General features: G+C 50.2%; 1 protein-coding gene across 1 annotated transcript in view; it reads left to right on the top strand.

Annotated features, from left to right (window-relative positions):
- The window catches only part of Tcea3 (transcription elongation factor A3), a 24,027-nt gene that overhangs the window by 5,556 nt on the left and 3,685 nt on the right, over nucleotides 1-14,786 (top strand). The window contains exons 2-9 of the mRNA XM_050155476.1: nucleotides 1,954-2,016; nucleotides 2,636-2,741; nucleotides 3,212-3,353; nucleotides 5,582-5,644; nucleotides 8,266-8,429; nucleotides 8,606-8,667; nucleotides 11,984-12,133; nucleotides 14,012-14,158. Of these exons, the coding sequence (XP_050011433.1) occupies nucleotides 1,954-2,016; nucleotides 2,636-2,741; nucleotides 3,212-3,353; nucleotides 5,582-5,644; nucleotides 8,266-8,429; nucleotides 8,606-8,667; nucleotides 11,984-12,133; nucleotides 14,012-14,158 (897 nt within the window). The remainder of the gene's footprint in view (nucleotides 1-1,953; nucleotides 2,017-2,635; nucleotides 2,742-3,211; nucleotides 3,354-5,581; nucleotides 5,645-8,265; nucleotides 8,430-8,605; nucleotides 8,668-11,983; nucleotides 12,134-14,011; nucleotides 14,159-14,786) is intronic.

Raw genomic sequence — 14,786 nt, 5'->3', positions numbered from 1 at the left:
GCAACCACATGGTGGCTTACAACCATCTGAAATGAGATCTGATGCCCTCTTCTGGCCTGCAGACAGACACACAGGCAGAATATTGTATACATAATAAATAAATGAAATATTAAAAAAAAGAATACAAAGTCTAGGGGCTAGAGAGATGGCTCAGAGGTTAAGAGCACTGACTGCTCTTTCAGAGGTCCTGAGTTCAATTCCCAGCAACCACATGGTGTCTCAGAACCATCTGTAATGGGATCTGGTGCCCTTTTCTTGTATGCAGGCAGAACAGTGTATACATAATAAAAAAAAATACAAAGTCTGGAGTTGGGCATGGTTACACACACCTTTAATCTCAGCAGTTAGGGGACAAAGGCTGGTGGATCTCTGTGAGTTTAAGACCAGTGTAGTCAAAGAAGGGGCGGGGAGGTGCTGGAGAGATGGCTCAGAGTATAAGAGCACAGGCTGTTCTTCCAGAGGTCCTGAGTTCAATTCCCAGCAACCACACAGTGGCTCACAACCATCTACAATGAGATCTGGTGCCCTCTTCTGGTATGTAGGCATACATGCAGGTAGAACACTTATACATAATACCTTTAAGGGGAAAAAAAAGACCATGTAATCTACATTGCAAATTCCAGTACAGTCAGGCTGCATAGAGAGATCCTGTCTCAACAAACAAACAAAACAACAAAGTCAAGGTTGGGGAGGTAAGTCAGTTGGCAAAGTGCTTAGTGTACAACCATGAGGCCCTGAGTTCAAGCCCCAGTACTCACTGGAGACAGCTAGGGAACTCATGGTCCAGCCAAGCCTAACATCCCACGTTCACGGGCACATACCCTCAGACACATGAGAAAAACAGACACATAATGTAAAACATACACCTGGGGCTGGATAGATGACTCAGCAGTTAAGAGCACCGGCTGCTCTTACAGAGGACCCCGGTACAGCTCTCAGAACCTACGTGATGGCCCACAACCATCTGTAACTCCAGTTCTGGGGGTAATCCAATGCCTTCTTCTGACCTCCACAGGTACCAGGCACACATGTGGCATACGTACATGCATGTAGAGAAAACATACATTTAAAATAAATTAAAATCTTTAAATTACACACATGAATACACAGAATTAAACATTTTTTAAATTTAAAAAAAACTGAAAAAAAAAATAACCAACTTAGGGAGATGGTTCAGCTGGTGAAGTGCTTGCTGCATCAGTTTGAAGACTGGACTTCAGTTCCCAGCACCGATCAGCTGTCGGCCTGTGCTCTCAGCATGTGCTGGAGGCACAAGCTGATTAGTTGGGGCTAGCCCGATGGACAAGCTCTGGGATCCATTGAGAGACCTTGTTCAATATAGATGGTGGAGAGTGCCAGAGAAAGACAGATGTCAACCTCTGTTCTCCACACAGGCATCCAAACACACGTGAACCCACATAATCACACCACACTGAGATAGATAAGCGAAAAAGAAGAAAAAACGTATACAGTTGTATACAACAATACACGTGTCTTATCACGTGCCAGTTAGACCTCCATAAAACTGATCTAAAAAAGCCCCAAAGTGCCAGGTGCAGCAGCTGGAGCCTGTACAATCCCAGTCGCTTTGGGAGGTTGAGGTGGAAAGATCCCATTAGTTCCCAGCTAGCCTAGGCAGCATAGTGAGACAATCCCCAGCCCACCCGCCACGGAGCAATAGTGACTCCATTCTGAGGCAGACACAAGACACGGACATAGGGACATGCTGGGCAGAAAGTGAAGCAGAGGGAAAGGCTAGAACTCGGTGGAGGGAGGTGGTGGGAGGCACAGCTAGCCAAGTGCTCTGAGGCCAGCCTTTCCCTCCTCTTCTCCTCTGAGCGCCCACATCTGTCCTTGGACCACACATCCATCTGTTCTCCCCAGAGCCCACAGCACCCAGTGTGGCCTGCGGCATCACCTGTGCCTCAGTGCTCTTCTTGTGACTTCCCACAGGAAGGGGCCCTCGACCTTCTGAAGAAGCTGAACAATTGCCAGATGACCATCCAGCTGCTACAGGTGTGGGGGCCCCTTGGGGTAGCACCTCTGTGGGAGGGAAAGACCCTGTGGAGGTTTCTGAGACATGGAGTTGGGACATGGGGAGCATCTCTTGAGGGCCAGTTCTTTCCCAGGCTTGTGGGGGTCAGAGTCCTTGAGTTTAGGGAGAAGGCGGTTTCCTTGAATCTCTATCCAAAGTTAAGGCCTGTGGGATCTAAGTGGCCCATGACCCAGGGGTCTGTCCCCTTGCTTTCAAATCCTCCTTAGATTTCCCACATACCCCCAAACTTTACCAGAGACTTCTGGCCCCAAAAGACAAACGCACATCTAAGATATGGTAGCCAGAGGTGGGTCTAAGTCAAGACTTTCTCTCAATGTATCTAGTGGACTGCAAATGGTACAGGGTCCTAATTACAGCCAATGCCCTCTCCACCCCAGCTCCCCACCAAAGTTCCCAAAAGTATAGGCTTGGGTCTCAGTCAGGTTAGCGGGTCAGACCCTAGTTCTACAATAGATGACTCAGAGTTAGGACACGGATCCTGGGGAGGTCTAGGTTGGAGGGAAGTGATGGCTGAGCTGACGCTCCCTCCAGAAAGAGTGACGGGTCCTGTGGGTCAGCTCCCCTAATCCTTCCTCACAGACCACCAGGATTGGAGTCGCCGTCAATGGAGTTCGCAAGCACTGCTCAGACAAGGAGGTGGTGTCCTTGGCCAAAGTCCTCATTAAAAACTGGAAGCGGCTACTGGGTGAGAAGGGGCAAACTGCTAGGAGGTGGTACTTCGCAGCGTATGGGAGAGGACGCTCAACTTGTGCCACCGAGTTATTTAATTAATGGCAGGCGACCTCTGAATTATGGAGTTCATGGTGTTGTGGGTACAAGTGTAGGATCTATATGTAGCATCTAACCTTTCTTGCATGTGTCTATATGTTTCTGTTTGTGTACATGTATGTGCACATTGCCTGACTCTGCATTGATGGGTGTACTTCTATGTTCATGTTTCCGCGTGAAGTATACATGTTATATGTGTGTATGCATGTGTGTACATGCATGCATGCGTGTGTGAATATATGTGCACATGCATATGTGTATGTGTGTGTAGTGGGCATGCGTGTGACTGGCCCTTTATTCTCCAATGCCCAAAGGCTGCTCCAATGCGTTCAGGGCTGTCCTGAGAAGGCGCTGAGAGGAGAGACAATGCCATTCTTTCATTTTCAGACTCCCCCAGAACTGCCAAAGGAGAGAGAGAAGAAAGAGACAAAGCAAAGAAGAAAGAAAAAGGGCTCGGCTGTTCAGACTGGAAACCAGACGCAGGTCTTTCTCCACCGAGGAAAAAAGGAGGGGGAGAGCCCCAAACCAGGTACTTCTTTTCCGGACTGGAGCGGAGAGGGCCCACGCTTGTCTCATTCTCTATCAGCTGCTCACCCTGGGGTCTTTGGCTCAGTCTGACTGAGTCACAGGGCACTGGCTTCACCTAGAAGGCTGAAGGGATGCGAAGCATGCCAGCCGTGCAGCCCTGGCCTTGCTATCCTTGAGATACTCACAGGGGCCAGGTCCAGTGCACATGACTGTAAACACATCACTCAAGAGGTAGGAGCAGGAGATCATGGGTTTGTGGCTAGCCTGGGCTACATAGCAAGCTCACTGCCTCCAAAACAAAACAAAGCAAAAACAAATGGGGGTTCTCCCAGGAGGCTGCACAGCTGTTCTCTAGCCCTTCGGGTACAAAGAAAGAAGACCACGATGGAAGTGCGAACCCCTGTTCAGAGGGGTCCCCATGTCCCCAGCATCGCGCCATCCTCTAAGCAAAGCCTTAGTGTCCGACAAGAGCAGTCGCCACTGACAGGATCCTCAGCTTGAAAGCTGTGGTCCTCCACTAATTATCTGGAGTCTGTTTGCAGCATTTCCTGTCTAGACACACTTTACGAACCGAGTCATTTGTGCTGGCAGTGTTGTTGCCTGGAAACCCAGCCCACATCCCACCTTTGTCAGGTCTGCTGGGCCAGTGGGGCCAGAGCCTTGAAAAGGGGAAGTAATTCAGTATTTACTCAGCATCTGTGTTAAATCACCTGGAAGCAGAGGATCCTGGGAGGAAGGACTTCCCAGATCCCACAGCTATGATGCGGGACACCTCTGTAGAGAGGTCTCAACTCCATGCCCCATTCCTCTCGCTTACCCTAGCTGGTGTTCCCCAAAGCTGTGTGCTTTGGATAAGACACAAATGCCACATTTATCATGGTAGATTAAAGATTTTGTAGATATGTAGATGAGGCATTGGGGAAGCTGAGGCAGGAGGATAGCTTGAGACAGGAGTTGGAGGCCAGCCCCTATTTCAAAAGAAAAGCTTTTAAAAAAGTACCTGCATCTTCCTCAGTCCCTATAACCCGAAAGTCTCCTAACCTCTTGGGGTTTACGTTTGACCACCTGTTAGTAGGTTGGCGGTAGATGATGTCACACTGCACATACACACCTTCAGAATCTTCAGAATTGTTTACTTTTTACTGCACAAATTTAAAGAATTAGTGTGTATACACACACATATATACACATGTGGGGGGTCAGGGGACAGCTTCTAGGAATCGCTTCTGTCCTTCCACCTTATGGATTTGGGATATCAAACTCAGGCCATCAGGTTTAGTTAGCATCTGCCCCCTCCTCTTCTCTTTTTCTCCCCTGCCCTCTCCTCTCTGCCTCCCCTCTCCCCTCTTCCCTGTTCCTAGTGACCTCTCTTCACAGTGCTGGGGATGGAACTGAGGGCCTTATTATCCATGCTAAACAAGCGCTGGACCACCACTGAGGTCCAGCCCAGCACAGCCCTCACACACAGCTCCTCTGTATCTTTCATGGAGGGCTGTTGCATAATAAATATAACAAGGAAATAAGTTGTTCGGGATAGTAGAAAATGGGAGCTGTGGAATTAGGTAAGATGAGGGTACCATTGACAAACATGTATTTTATAAGAACGGTGAGAGGAAACCACGCATTTGAGAGCGGAAGTTGCTCGGAGCGTGTGGAGAGTGAAGGTGTTTTTACCTCTGACCTCGTCGTGCTTAACGTCATGGTTACAGGATTTGGGTGGATTTTTTTTTTCCGTCTTTTTTTCCCCTCCTGGGCGTTGTTTTCTTATAAGACTTTGTGCATAGCACAGGCCCAATCCTGTCCCCTGTTGTATTCACATTCGTACTCAGCTACTGGTCTACCTCCCCCACGCCTGTGTTCTTCTCTCCACCTCCACTATAGCCTGCAAGGGGAGGCTGAAGCCCACCTCAGTCTCTCCAGCTCCAGATACAGCAACCCCAGGAGCCCAGCTGCCTGGCAGCAGGAGAGGGGCCTGCTGAGACTTCTCAGGAGAGTGATTGACATCACAGGGTGCATGGATGTAGCATTGCTGCAGACATCTGTTCCCTCCCTTGGATTGCTGTCCGGTGGGGCTGGGCACTTCTGAACCTCCCTTTCCCTGGCCGCTGTGGCCCAGGGAGGGTACCTCATCTTCTGCCCAACATGCCTTGCCCCAGGGGTTCCTCTCCGGGAGAGCAGAGCCGCTGCCAGCCTACAAGACAGCATCAACTCCAGTTTTGTGTCTTTCAGGAGAGACTCTGTAGACTCCAGGTCGTCCGCCACCTCCTCTCCAAAAAGGCTCTCAGTGGAAAGGTAAAGGAAGCTGCTGACTTCTCCCTGGGCCTTGTTCATCAGGATGGGGTCTGGGGTGGAGCTCTGCTCAGCAGGGGGAAGCCTGAAGCAGGAGAAAGGGGGAAAACCCCAGACACTATGTTTCCTCCAAATCTTAGGACCTTTGGGTATTAATGCTGACAGGTCCCTGTCACTCCATCACTGAGTACCATCCCCAAGGTCAACCTGAGCTCAGTAAGGACAGCCAGGGCTCCATAGAGAAGCCCAGTCTTGAAAACCAACCAACCAAACAAACAAAAAAAGGTGTTTTGGAGATGGAGGGATTGCTGTAAACTCAAGGCCAGCCTAGGCTGTATAATAAGAGGTAAGGAAGCCGGTTATGCAGGTAGTGGGGTCATACTTATCCAAGGGCCCTAGGTGTGTGAAGGCAGCCTGACAGAGCAGTGGCAAGGATCTGCAGGGGCAGACTGGGGGAAGCAATGCATGGATGAGTCCAGTCCCGCACGGGTCCTTTAGAAACTGGGGCCACTGGCTTGGGAGTGGCATCACCAGAGTTATCAGGCTTGCTCTGGTGGCTGCATCAGAGTGGGTTGCAGGGCTCAGAGCAGAAGGAGAGAACAGCCAGGAGGTTGCTGGGATGATCTGTGGCTCAGATCACTTTGGTGATGGAGGTTGAAAAAGGAATAGATCCAAGATCTATCCTGCAGTGGCATTTGATGAGTGGATGTGGGGTGTGAGGTGTGGTGATATTTTGTTTGTGTTTTAACAAATGAAGCTTACCTGAAGATCAAAGTGCAGAGCTAAACCACTAGAGGCCAGGGAGTGGTGGCACACACCTTTAATGCCAGGACTCGGGAGACGGAGGCAGATGTATGTGAGAGCATGTGCTCGTGTATGTGTGGGTGCATGTGATGGGGTCAGAGGACAACTTTGTGAAGCCAGGTCTCTCTTTCTATCCTTATGTGGATTCTAAGGATCAAACCTAGGGCCCGGGCTTACGTGCCCATCTCTCTGGCCCCAGTCTTCCGGTTACTTTGATTGGTTGGTTGTGTATGGACATACATGTGGAGGTCAAAGGGCAGCTTGTAGGGGTTGCCTCTGTCCTCCCACTGTGTGGGTTCTGGGATGGAACTCAGATTGTCAGGTTGTTAGGTTTGGTGGAAAACAACCATCTTATCAACCCACAACCTTCCAGTTTTATGTGTTTTTGTTGTTGCTCTTTAATTTATGTGTATATGTGTCTCCTTGCTTAAGTTTATATGCACCATACATGTGTAGGAGCTCAGCGGTCAGGACAGGGCATTGGTTCTCCCGGGCCTGGCGTTACAGGTGGTTGTGATCCATGCTGGGAAGGTAATGGATCCTCTGTAAGAAGAGTCAGTGCTCTCGACTGCCGACTCATCTCTCCCAGGGTTCTGGCTTTTAAGGAAAGCTAAACATTCATAGTCTTGATGTTACATTTCCTATTGTAAATATTGGCCAGGGGTACAGATTTTTCTGGGACACAACAGGACACAGTACAGAGGTCACACACCAAAAATGCTAGCTTGGATTCCTTGGCCCCATAGCTTGGATTCAATGGCGTGTGCACCCGTGCAGTGGGCACACAGGGAGAATGTCAGGGCGGGCCTCACAGAGGAAGGAGAGTTCAAGCTGGGAGCTGGCCTGCTAACTCAGAGGGCGATGTCAGGAGGACCCTGGGGAAGCAGTGCAAATGGGAGGCAGCAGGAATGAGCAGGTGTTCTGGGGATGGTGGCTGTAACCCGCATGCACAGACAGACACAGACAGACACGCACACACACACACGCATGCGAAGGGCTCCGTGGTAACAGTTTATACGTAGTTGCATTCAGCTCAGGTGCCTTTAATTTTGTCTTTGGCCAGGCAGCTTCTGCGCACTTGCAGTAACTGAGTTGTCCTCAAGGTGGCAGGCAAGATTTTCTAAGAGCGGGCACTTGTGCTGGGACTTAGAGGAGGCTGGCTGATCTAGTGATCTGGGAACAGAAGGAAGGTGCAGCAGCCAGGCATGGTGGCACACGCCTTTAATCCCAGCATTCAGGAGGCAGAGATGGGGATCTGTGTGAGTTTGAGGCCAACCTGGTCTACAGAGCAAGTTCCAGGACAGGCTTCAAAGCTACAGAGAAACCCTGTCTCAAAAAAAAACAAAAAAACAAAAAAACAAAAAACTGAGATTAAAAGGTACGTACTTCTACAATGGGCCTCAAGCTCATTCTCGTAACACATCTATTTCTTTGTTTTTTGTTTGTTTTCAGGACAGGAAATGCTCCGACTGTCCTGGAACTCACTCTGTAGACCAGACTGGCCTCAAACTCACAGAAATCCGCCACAGAGATCCGCCTATCTCTGTCTCCGAGTGCTGGGATTAAAGGCGTGCGCCACCACCGCCTGGCTAACTCATCTATTTCTAAGGCGACACCTCTAGTGTGGGATAATCATAGTGTGGACCTCATGGAATCGCTATGAGGAATAAATGCGGTGATCTTTGTCAAGATTCTAAAACAGCACCTGCCTCCGAAGGCTATTTTGGGAACTAGAGGAGATCACCCATGGAAACATCTGGGATGCTACCCTCCATAAGTGGTTTGTTTGTCTAATGTCCGCTATTGATTGTCACCCTCAGATCTAACAGCAGCAGATCTAAAGCGGAAACTCCCAAGACCCCCAGCAGCCCCACAACTCCCACATTTGCCCCCTCTGTGTGTCTCCTGGCCCCCTGCTATCTCACCGGTGACTCTGTCCGGGACAAGTGTGTGGAGATGCTCTCCGCAGCCCTGAAGGCAGAAGGTGAGGGCGCGGGCCGGGGGCGAGGGAGGACGAGCAGAGATGAGATGCCATTTATTTATTTATTTACTTATTTGCTTACTTACTTACATTTTGAGACAGGGTCTCCAGTAGGGATCCAGGTGTCATCCCTGGCAAAGTCACACAGGGTTGATGTCTGTTTCCTGATCTCTTTTTAGATGATTTCAAGGACTATGGAGTCAACTGTGACAAGCTGGCCTCAGAAATAGAAGACCATATCCTTGTGTCGTATGGGGCTAGGGCTGCCTAGACTGTCTAGTTGGTGGGATGTGGGAGCAGCTCTGGGAACAGCTCCCTGCTCTGCCCTTGAATGAGAGCTCCTAAGTGCAGCTGACTTTGCTGTTAGGTCTTGCCCTGCCTCTCGGTGGCTTCCCTGGGTTTATCCGGAGGTCCCGGGAGGCTCTGTTCAATGACAGAGCTCCTGCAGCTAACAGAGCTGAGCTTTGAACCCTGAAAGTATGACTGCAGAATAGTCAGACCATGTTATGCACACCTCAGCTGGTCAAGCCATTGCCTGCCGGGTCTGAATGGACAGAGGGCAGCCTGCTTTGTGAATACTGTTCCTCTCCCTCCTCTGATGGGTGCAGCTCCCGAAGTGCTCCCATCAGGCGGGCACTGTGTCAGGAAACTCCCAACCATCCCTGTGGTGCATGCTAGTGTTCTCATTGCATACACAAGGAAACTAGGCTGGGAACTCCAAGGATCACAGCAGGACTGAAAGCCTTGGTCTCTGGTTCTATGTATAAGAAAGTACATTTTATAATTGAATCTCACTGGGTACCCCTGGCTTGGCAGAGCTCTCTCTCTCTCTATGTATACCAGGTTAGCTTCAAACTAACCAAGATCTGTCTGCCTCTGCCTCCAGAGTGCTAGTATTGAAGGCAGACAGCAACATGCCTGGTGGGTCCTGTGTGCTTATACACGCTATGTACTTCCCCCACTAATTTCACCTCCTCACTTTCTACCTTTTTTGGAAAAATAATTTATTTCACTTTATTTTAGATGCATTGGTTTCTGATGCCTTGGAACTGGAGTTACAGACAGTTGTGAGCTGTCCTGTGGGTGCTGGGAACTGAACCCCACATTCCCTGAAAGTAGCCAGTGCTCTTTTAACTGCTGATCAATCTCTCCAGTCCCCCACTTTTTTCTTTGCTTTGCTTTGTTTTTGTTTTTCGAGACCGGATTTCTCTGTGTAGCCCTTGCTGTCCTGGAACTCCTCTGTAGACCAGGCTAGCCTCAGACTCAGAGATCTTCTGCCTCCCAAGTTCTGGGGTTAAAGACATGTGCCACCACCGATCACCTCCTGATTTGCTTCTTAGGGAAAGGGTTGCTTGCCGTGGCAAGGATGGTATGCTTTCTCTCTGTAGACAGAGGTGTGCATGTTTAGATGAAGTGTGGGATGAAGGAGCAGAAACTCTGGGGGAATGAGATGTGTGACTGGGTCTTCCTGGGAGGCTGGGGACCAGACTGTGAGCAGCTAGCTTGCCTGTTTCCATCTCCTGCCTAAAGCCAACCCTAGTATACCCCAGCATAGCCTCTGGTGGTTTCTGTTAGCCATTGTTCATCCATTATCCAGCCATACCTCCACAGATTTTGCATTTCCCAGTCTCTCAGCAAATACATTCTCACGTTTTCTGTTAATGTGATCACAGAGCTTTGGGGGTCTCAGGACAGGCAGTGGCTTCCAAGCTCAACTTGAAGCAGAGTGAGTGGCCTGGTACCTGGTTCCACTTCTGTCTTTCTTCCTCGTTTGCTTCCTCCATTGTCTGTCCCTCTTGTTAGGAGAGGAGCTGAAGCCACAAAAAGCTGCTTATTAGCTTTTTCTCACAGCTGAGGGAAGTCTGAATACAGGGCTCATATGCTCTGTATCCCTCAAAAGATCTGTCCTCTGTGGAGTAACCCTGAACTAATATTGCCTGGGTGAGGCATGGGTGTGACCTTCTGAAGGATCCCCAGAGTTTCCAGGACTGCTTTCCTCCTGATTGTCCCTGGTGATACTGGTGTGTGCAGGAGGAATCAGAAAGAGGCTGGTGTTCCCAAGCGTCCCCTCATATCCACAGACCCACACTACAGATGTTCTGAAAGGCAGTGTTAAACTCAAGAGTTTAAAACTCTGGCTCCTAAAGGCTTAGTGGCATATTCTCTTATTTCCATGCTCTTATTGTACTAATATCTAGATGACATTCCAACGAAAATGAGGCAAAAGCCACAACTCCACCTCCTTTCCACCAGTTCCTGGAAATCAGCTGCTCTGCTCTGCGTGTTGCCCTGGTCTCTGTCTTGGCTGTACTTTTTCCCAGCAACAGCTTTGTCTTGCTTCCTTCACTTGGCTCAGGAGACCAAGAAAATGAGTCTGGCCTCCCCAGCCCTGCCCTGTGTCTCCAGAACAGGAGGGGGGAGGATCTGGGCTGCTGGGCTTGGACAGAACTGTGGTCTGTGGCCAGGGGTGACTTCCTGCCCATGAGTGAACATAGCATTGCTGTTAAGAAGAAGCCTGGCTTGCGGCCCTGACCCCACTAGGACTTTGCCCTCTGACTTTGAGCAAGGACCTGAACCCTTTCCAAGTCTCAGCTCCCTCGTCTACTTGTGGGAGAAGTAACTGGCCAGTCATTCCCAAAGTGGATCCCTGGGATGAAGGGCTATGTCTAAGGGGGAGGGGGAGCTCTGAGCAGGCACTGTGGGAGTCTGGGGGTGCAGTTTGGTTGGCAGAGTGCTTGCCTGTAATTCTAGCAGCCAAGAGATGGAAGTAAGAGGATTAGAGAGTTCTAGGCCATCCTTGGCTACATCAGCAGCAGCTACATAGAGTTCTAGGCTATCCTAGGCTATACTTGTCTCGAAAGAAATTGGAGGTGGCAGAGGAGAACAGGACTGCCCACTGGATTTTGTTGTTGTTTTGTTTGTTTTGGTTTTTGAGGTAGGGTCTCTAGCCCTGGCTGTTCTGAAACTTGCTATGTAGAGCAGGCTGGCCTCAAACACAAAGATCTGCCCGCCTCTGCCTTCCAAGTGCTGGGTTAAAGGTATACATGACCATGCTCAGCTTCCAGTGGTTTTTGCACTTTTCAGAGCCAGAAACATGTGGCTCTTGTCCTTTTCCTTTGTCAGTTGCTCCTCAGCTCTGTGGTCATTTCAAACTAGAGGTTACCCTCAGTATTCTCGTGATAGCAGTTCCCGGATATGGGCTTGTTCCAGACTCCACACTGATAACTTATTGATGCCTCCCAACAGCCCTGTTTGTTTGTTTGCCTGCTTGCTTTTAAACGAAAAGGGAACTGAGGCACTGAAGTTCTGGGACTCACCTGAGGTGCAAGAGAGATTCAGACAAAGCAGCCTGCCTCTTCCTGGAGTCCCTGATACCACAGAGCTTGCTGTAATCTGGCCTCTTCTTGGAGGCTGTTCCCATCTCTGATACCTGGATGATCCCAGGGCTCTAAACAGAAGCCCATTAAGCAGAGGCCACAGAGATGACCTCTGACCCCTGGAGCAGGCTCCCATTCCCACCATGGATGGCAAAATGGCCCTTGACCCAGACACATATCTACCAGGAACTCAAGAGTACGGACATGAAGTACCGGAACCGTGTGCGCAGCCGCATCAGCAATCTGAAGGACCCCCGGAACCCCAGCCTGAGGCAGAATGTGCTCAGTGGGGCCATTTCCCCAGGGCTCATCGCCAAGATGACAGCAGAGGTGAGAAGGATCACAGGGCCTCGGTGCAGGGCGCTGACCAGGGCCCTCCTGCTGCCCAGCTCTGAGAGCAGTGGCTGTAGCTCTGGGGACACGACCTAGGTGCCCTTCAGCCCAGCCCAGCCCCCACCAGCTCAGACTCTCGTTGGTACCCACACATCTCAGACCCCACATCTTGGAAATCACATCCTTGGGTGTGATTAGCTTCCACAGCTGCCAGGGGACTCCCTATCAGTCTTCAAATCGAGAAATGAAGAGACCCAGAGAAGGCGAGAGGAAGTGTTAAGCTCCTAAAAGACTGGGTGGGATTCAGGGTGTTGTGGTCCAGAGTAGAGGAGCATGTGGCATGCTCTGTGTATAACGTGTGGAGTGAGTATCTGGGATGTGTGTGTGTGACGTATTGTGTGTTATATGTGTGATGGTGTGTGGCATATATGATATACAGAGAGAGTGATGGCTGATGTGTTGTCTGACACAAATGCCCATGTAAGCTCACACTATGGATGAGTGAGGGGGTCTTGCGCCTGCTTTCTTCATGAGGGCGCCATCCTATTCCCTAGTCGCCTACAAAAGAGCCTGTCTCCAAACGCTGCCATCTTAGGGGTGGGACTTCCACACGTGAAGGCCACAGAGACCTTCATTCTATGGTTGCCTTTTGCCCCAGGCAGTCAGTTTCTGTAAGAAGTATAAGACACATTTTGCTTCAGTGAGAATAGTGGTTTCAAAGCCAGATGAGGTAGCACATACCTGCAGTCACTGGGGAAGCTGATATAGGAAATTACCATGAATTTGAGGCCAGCCTGGGCTATAGAGGTAGCAAGACCCTGTCTCAACACACACACACACACTCACACACACACACACTCACACACACCCAAAGCCATGGCTGAGGGTATAGTCAATTGGTAGAGAGCTTGCCAAGTATGTTCAAATATGTGTGTGATCCCCAAGGTAGGCGTGACTCACCCTGTAAACCCAGCACTTGGGAGATAGAAGCAGGACTATCAGGAGTTCAAGGCCAGCCTGCTCTAAGTAGCAAGTTCAAGGACAGTCTGGGATACAGGAAACTATCTCAAATAAATAATATCAATAAAACAATAATTAGCCGAAAACAGGCCCCCCTCCCTATGAGCCTTGGCTGCCCTCTGGTCCACACACCGCTTATAACTAGTGCTGCCTCCACCTAAGTGGGTCTGCCCAGTCTTTCTTTGGCAGAGGCTTGAAGGCTTATACTCAGAGATCGGCCTGAAGGGGTTCAGTGAACAGCTGTCAGACAGGAAAGGGAAGAGACTGGATGAGGCTGATGCTGCATCACCAGAAGGATCACAGACTCTGGGTGTGTCTGGTGTGTACTTCCACAGTGATTACAGACCAGTGACCCTGATTCCTGTGAGGACCTGCTGGATAGCCTAGCTCGTAGGTCATGGTTCCCACCAGCAGACGGGCTAGAGAGCATGTGGTCCTAGCTGGGGCCGGCCCTGGTTAAAGCCCAGAGTGGAAGGCTATGGGACATGGGTGAGCAGCAGTCAGTTCAGATGCCAGGAGGGTTTGGCTCAGACTGAGGCCTGGCAGACAGGGTGAGCACTGTCCTAAAGGAATGGCCCCACGGTACTAACTCCGGCTATCAACACCTGCTGCTGTCCCACACATTCCCAGCTGACCTTGACCCAGCTAGAACTCCCAGGTTGGACGTTCCAGCCAGGATGGAGAGGAAACTCCTCCAGGACAGGCCTTTCCCAGGTCAGGAGGAACCAGGAGGGTCCAACATCTCTCCCAGCTCCATGTTCCTAGCATAGTACTTCCCTCTCAGCTCAGACTCTAGAAACTTAGCAAAGGGAAGGCTCCCCCCACCCACCCTGAAACAGATCCATTTCTCTCCAGGAAATGGCCAGCGATGAGCTGAGGGAGTTGAGGAACGCCATGACCCAGGAGGCCATACGTGAGCACCAGATGGCCAAGACAGGCGGCACCACCACCGACCTCTTGAGGTGTAGCAAGTGTAAGAAGAAGAATTGTACCTACAACCAGGTAGGCAGAGGTGAGGTGGAGTGGGGCGGGGCCATAGCAGGGGGAGCAGAGAGATGCCCACAGAGGTGCTGAGGGGACCGGAAACGGAACTCTTCAGGCCACCAGGTGAATGACAAGCTTGAAGATGCCACCTCGGTGCCTTGTGGTTTTCTGGAGAATGTTCAGATTGTGGAATGAGCTGCCGCATATCCATGGAGCAGGGCTGGTGTGTCCTGTCTGTCCTGAAGTGAGAGTGAGCTCCAGACCCCAACTTATACCACACTGTCCTCCATGAACACTTCTGGGCACAGACTTCAAGAGCATCACTTATGCTGGAAGGAAGCATAGCAGTGTGAAACTCAGCTCCTCAGCCCATAGTGCCCAGGCAGGCCAATGGCAGGAAGGCTTTGAACTCAGATTTGGACATTTCTTTTTATCATACTTGGTTATTTTGAGATAGGGCCTTGAATTTACTTTGTAGCTAAAGCTACCTTGGAATTTCTTTCTTTTCCTTTCTTTTTTTTTTTGTTTTTTGTTTTTTGTTTTTGTTTTCGAGACAGGGTTTCTCTGTGTAACTTTGAAACCTGTCCTGGAACTCGCCCTGTAGACCAGGCTGGCCCCAAACTCACAGAGATCCACCAGCCTTCCA

Source organism: Alexandromys fortis, unplaced genomic scaffold, assembly GCF_014885135.2.
Source record: "Alexandromys fortis isolate MF-2015 unplaced genomic scaffold, M_Fortis_MF-2015_v1.1 scaffold_26, whole genome shotgun sequence".
Taxonomy (NCBI): Eukaryota; Metazoa; Chordata; class Mammalia; order Rodentia; family Cricetidae; genus Alexandromys; species Alexandromys fortis.
This window is presented reverse-complemented; position numbering and strand designations above follow the sequence as displayed.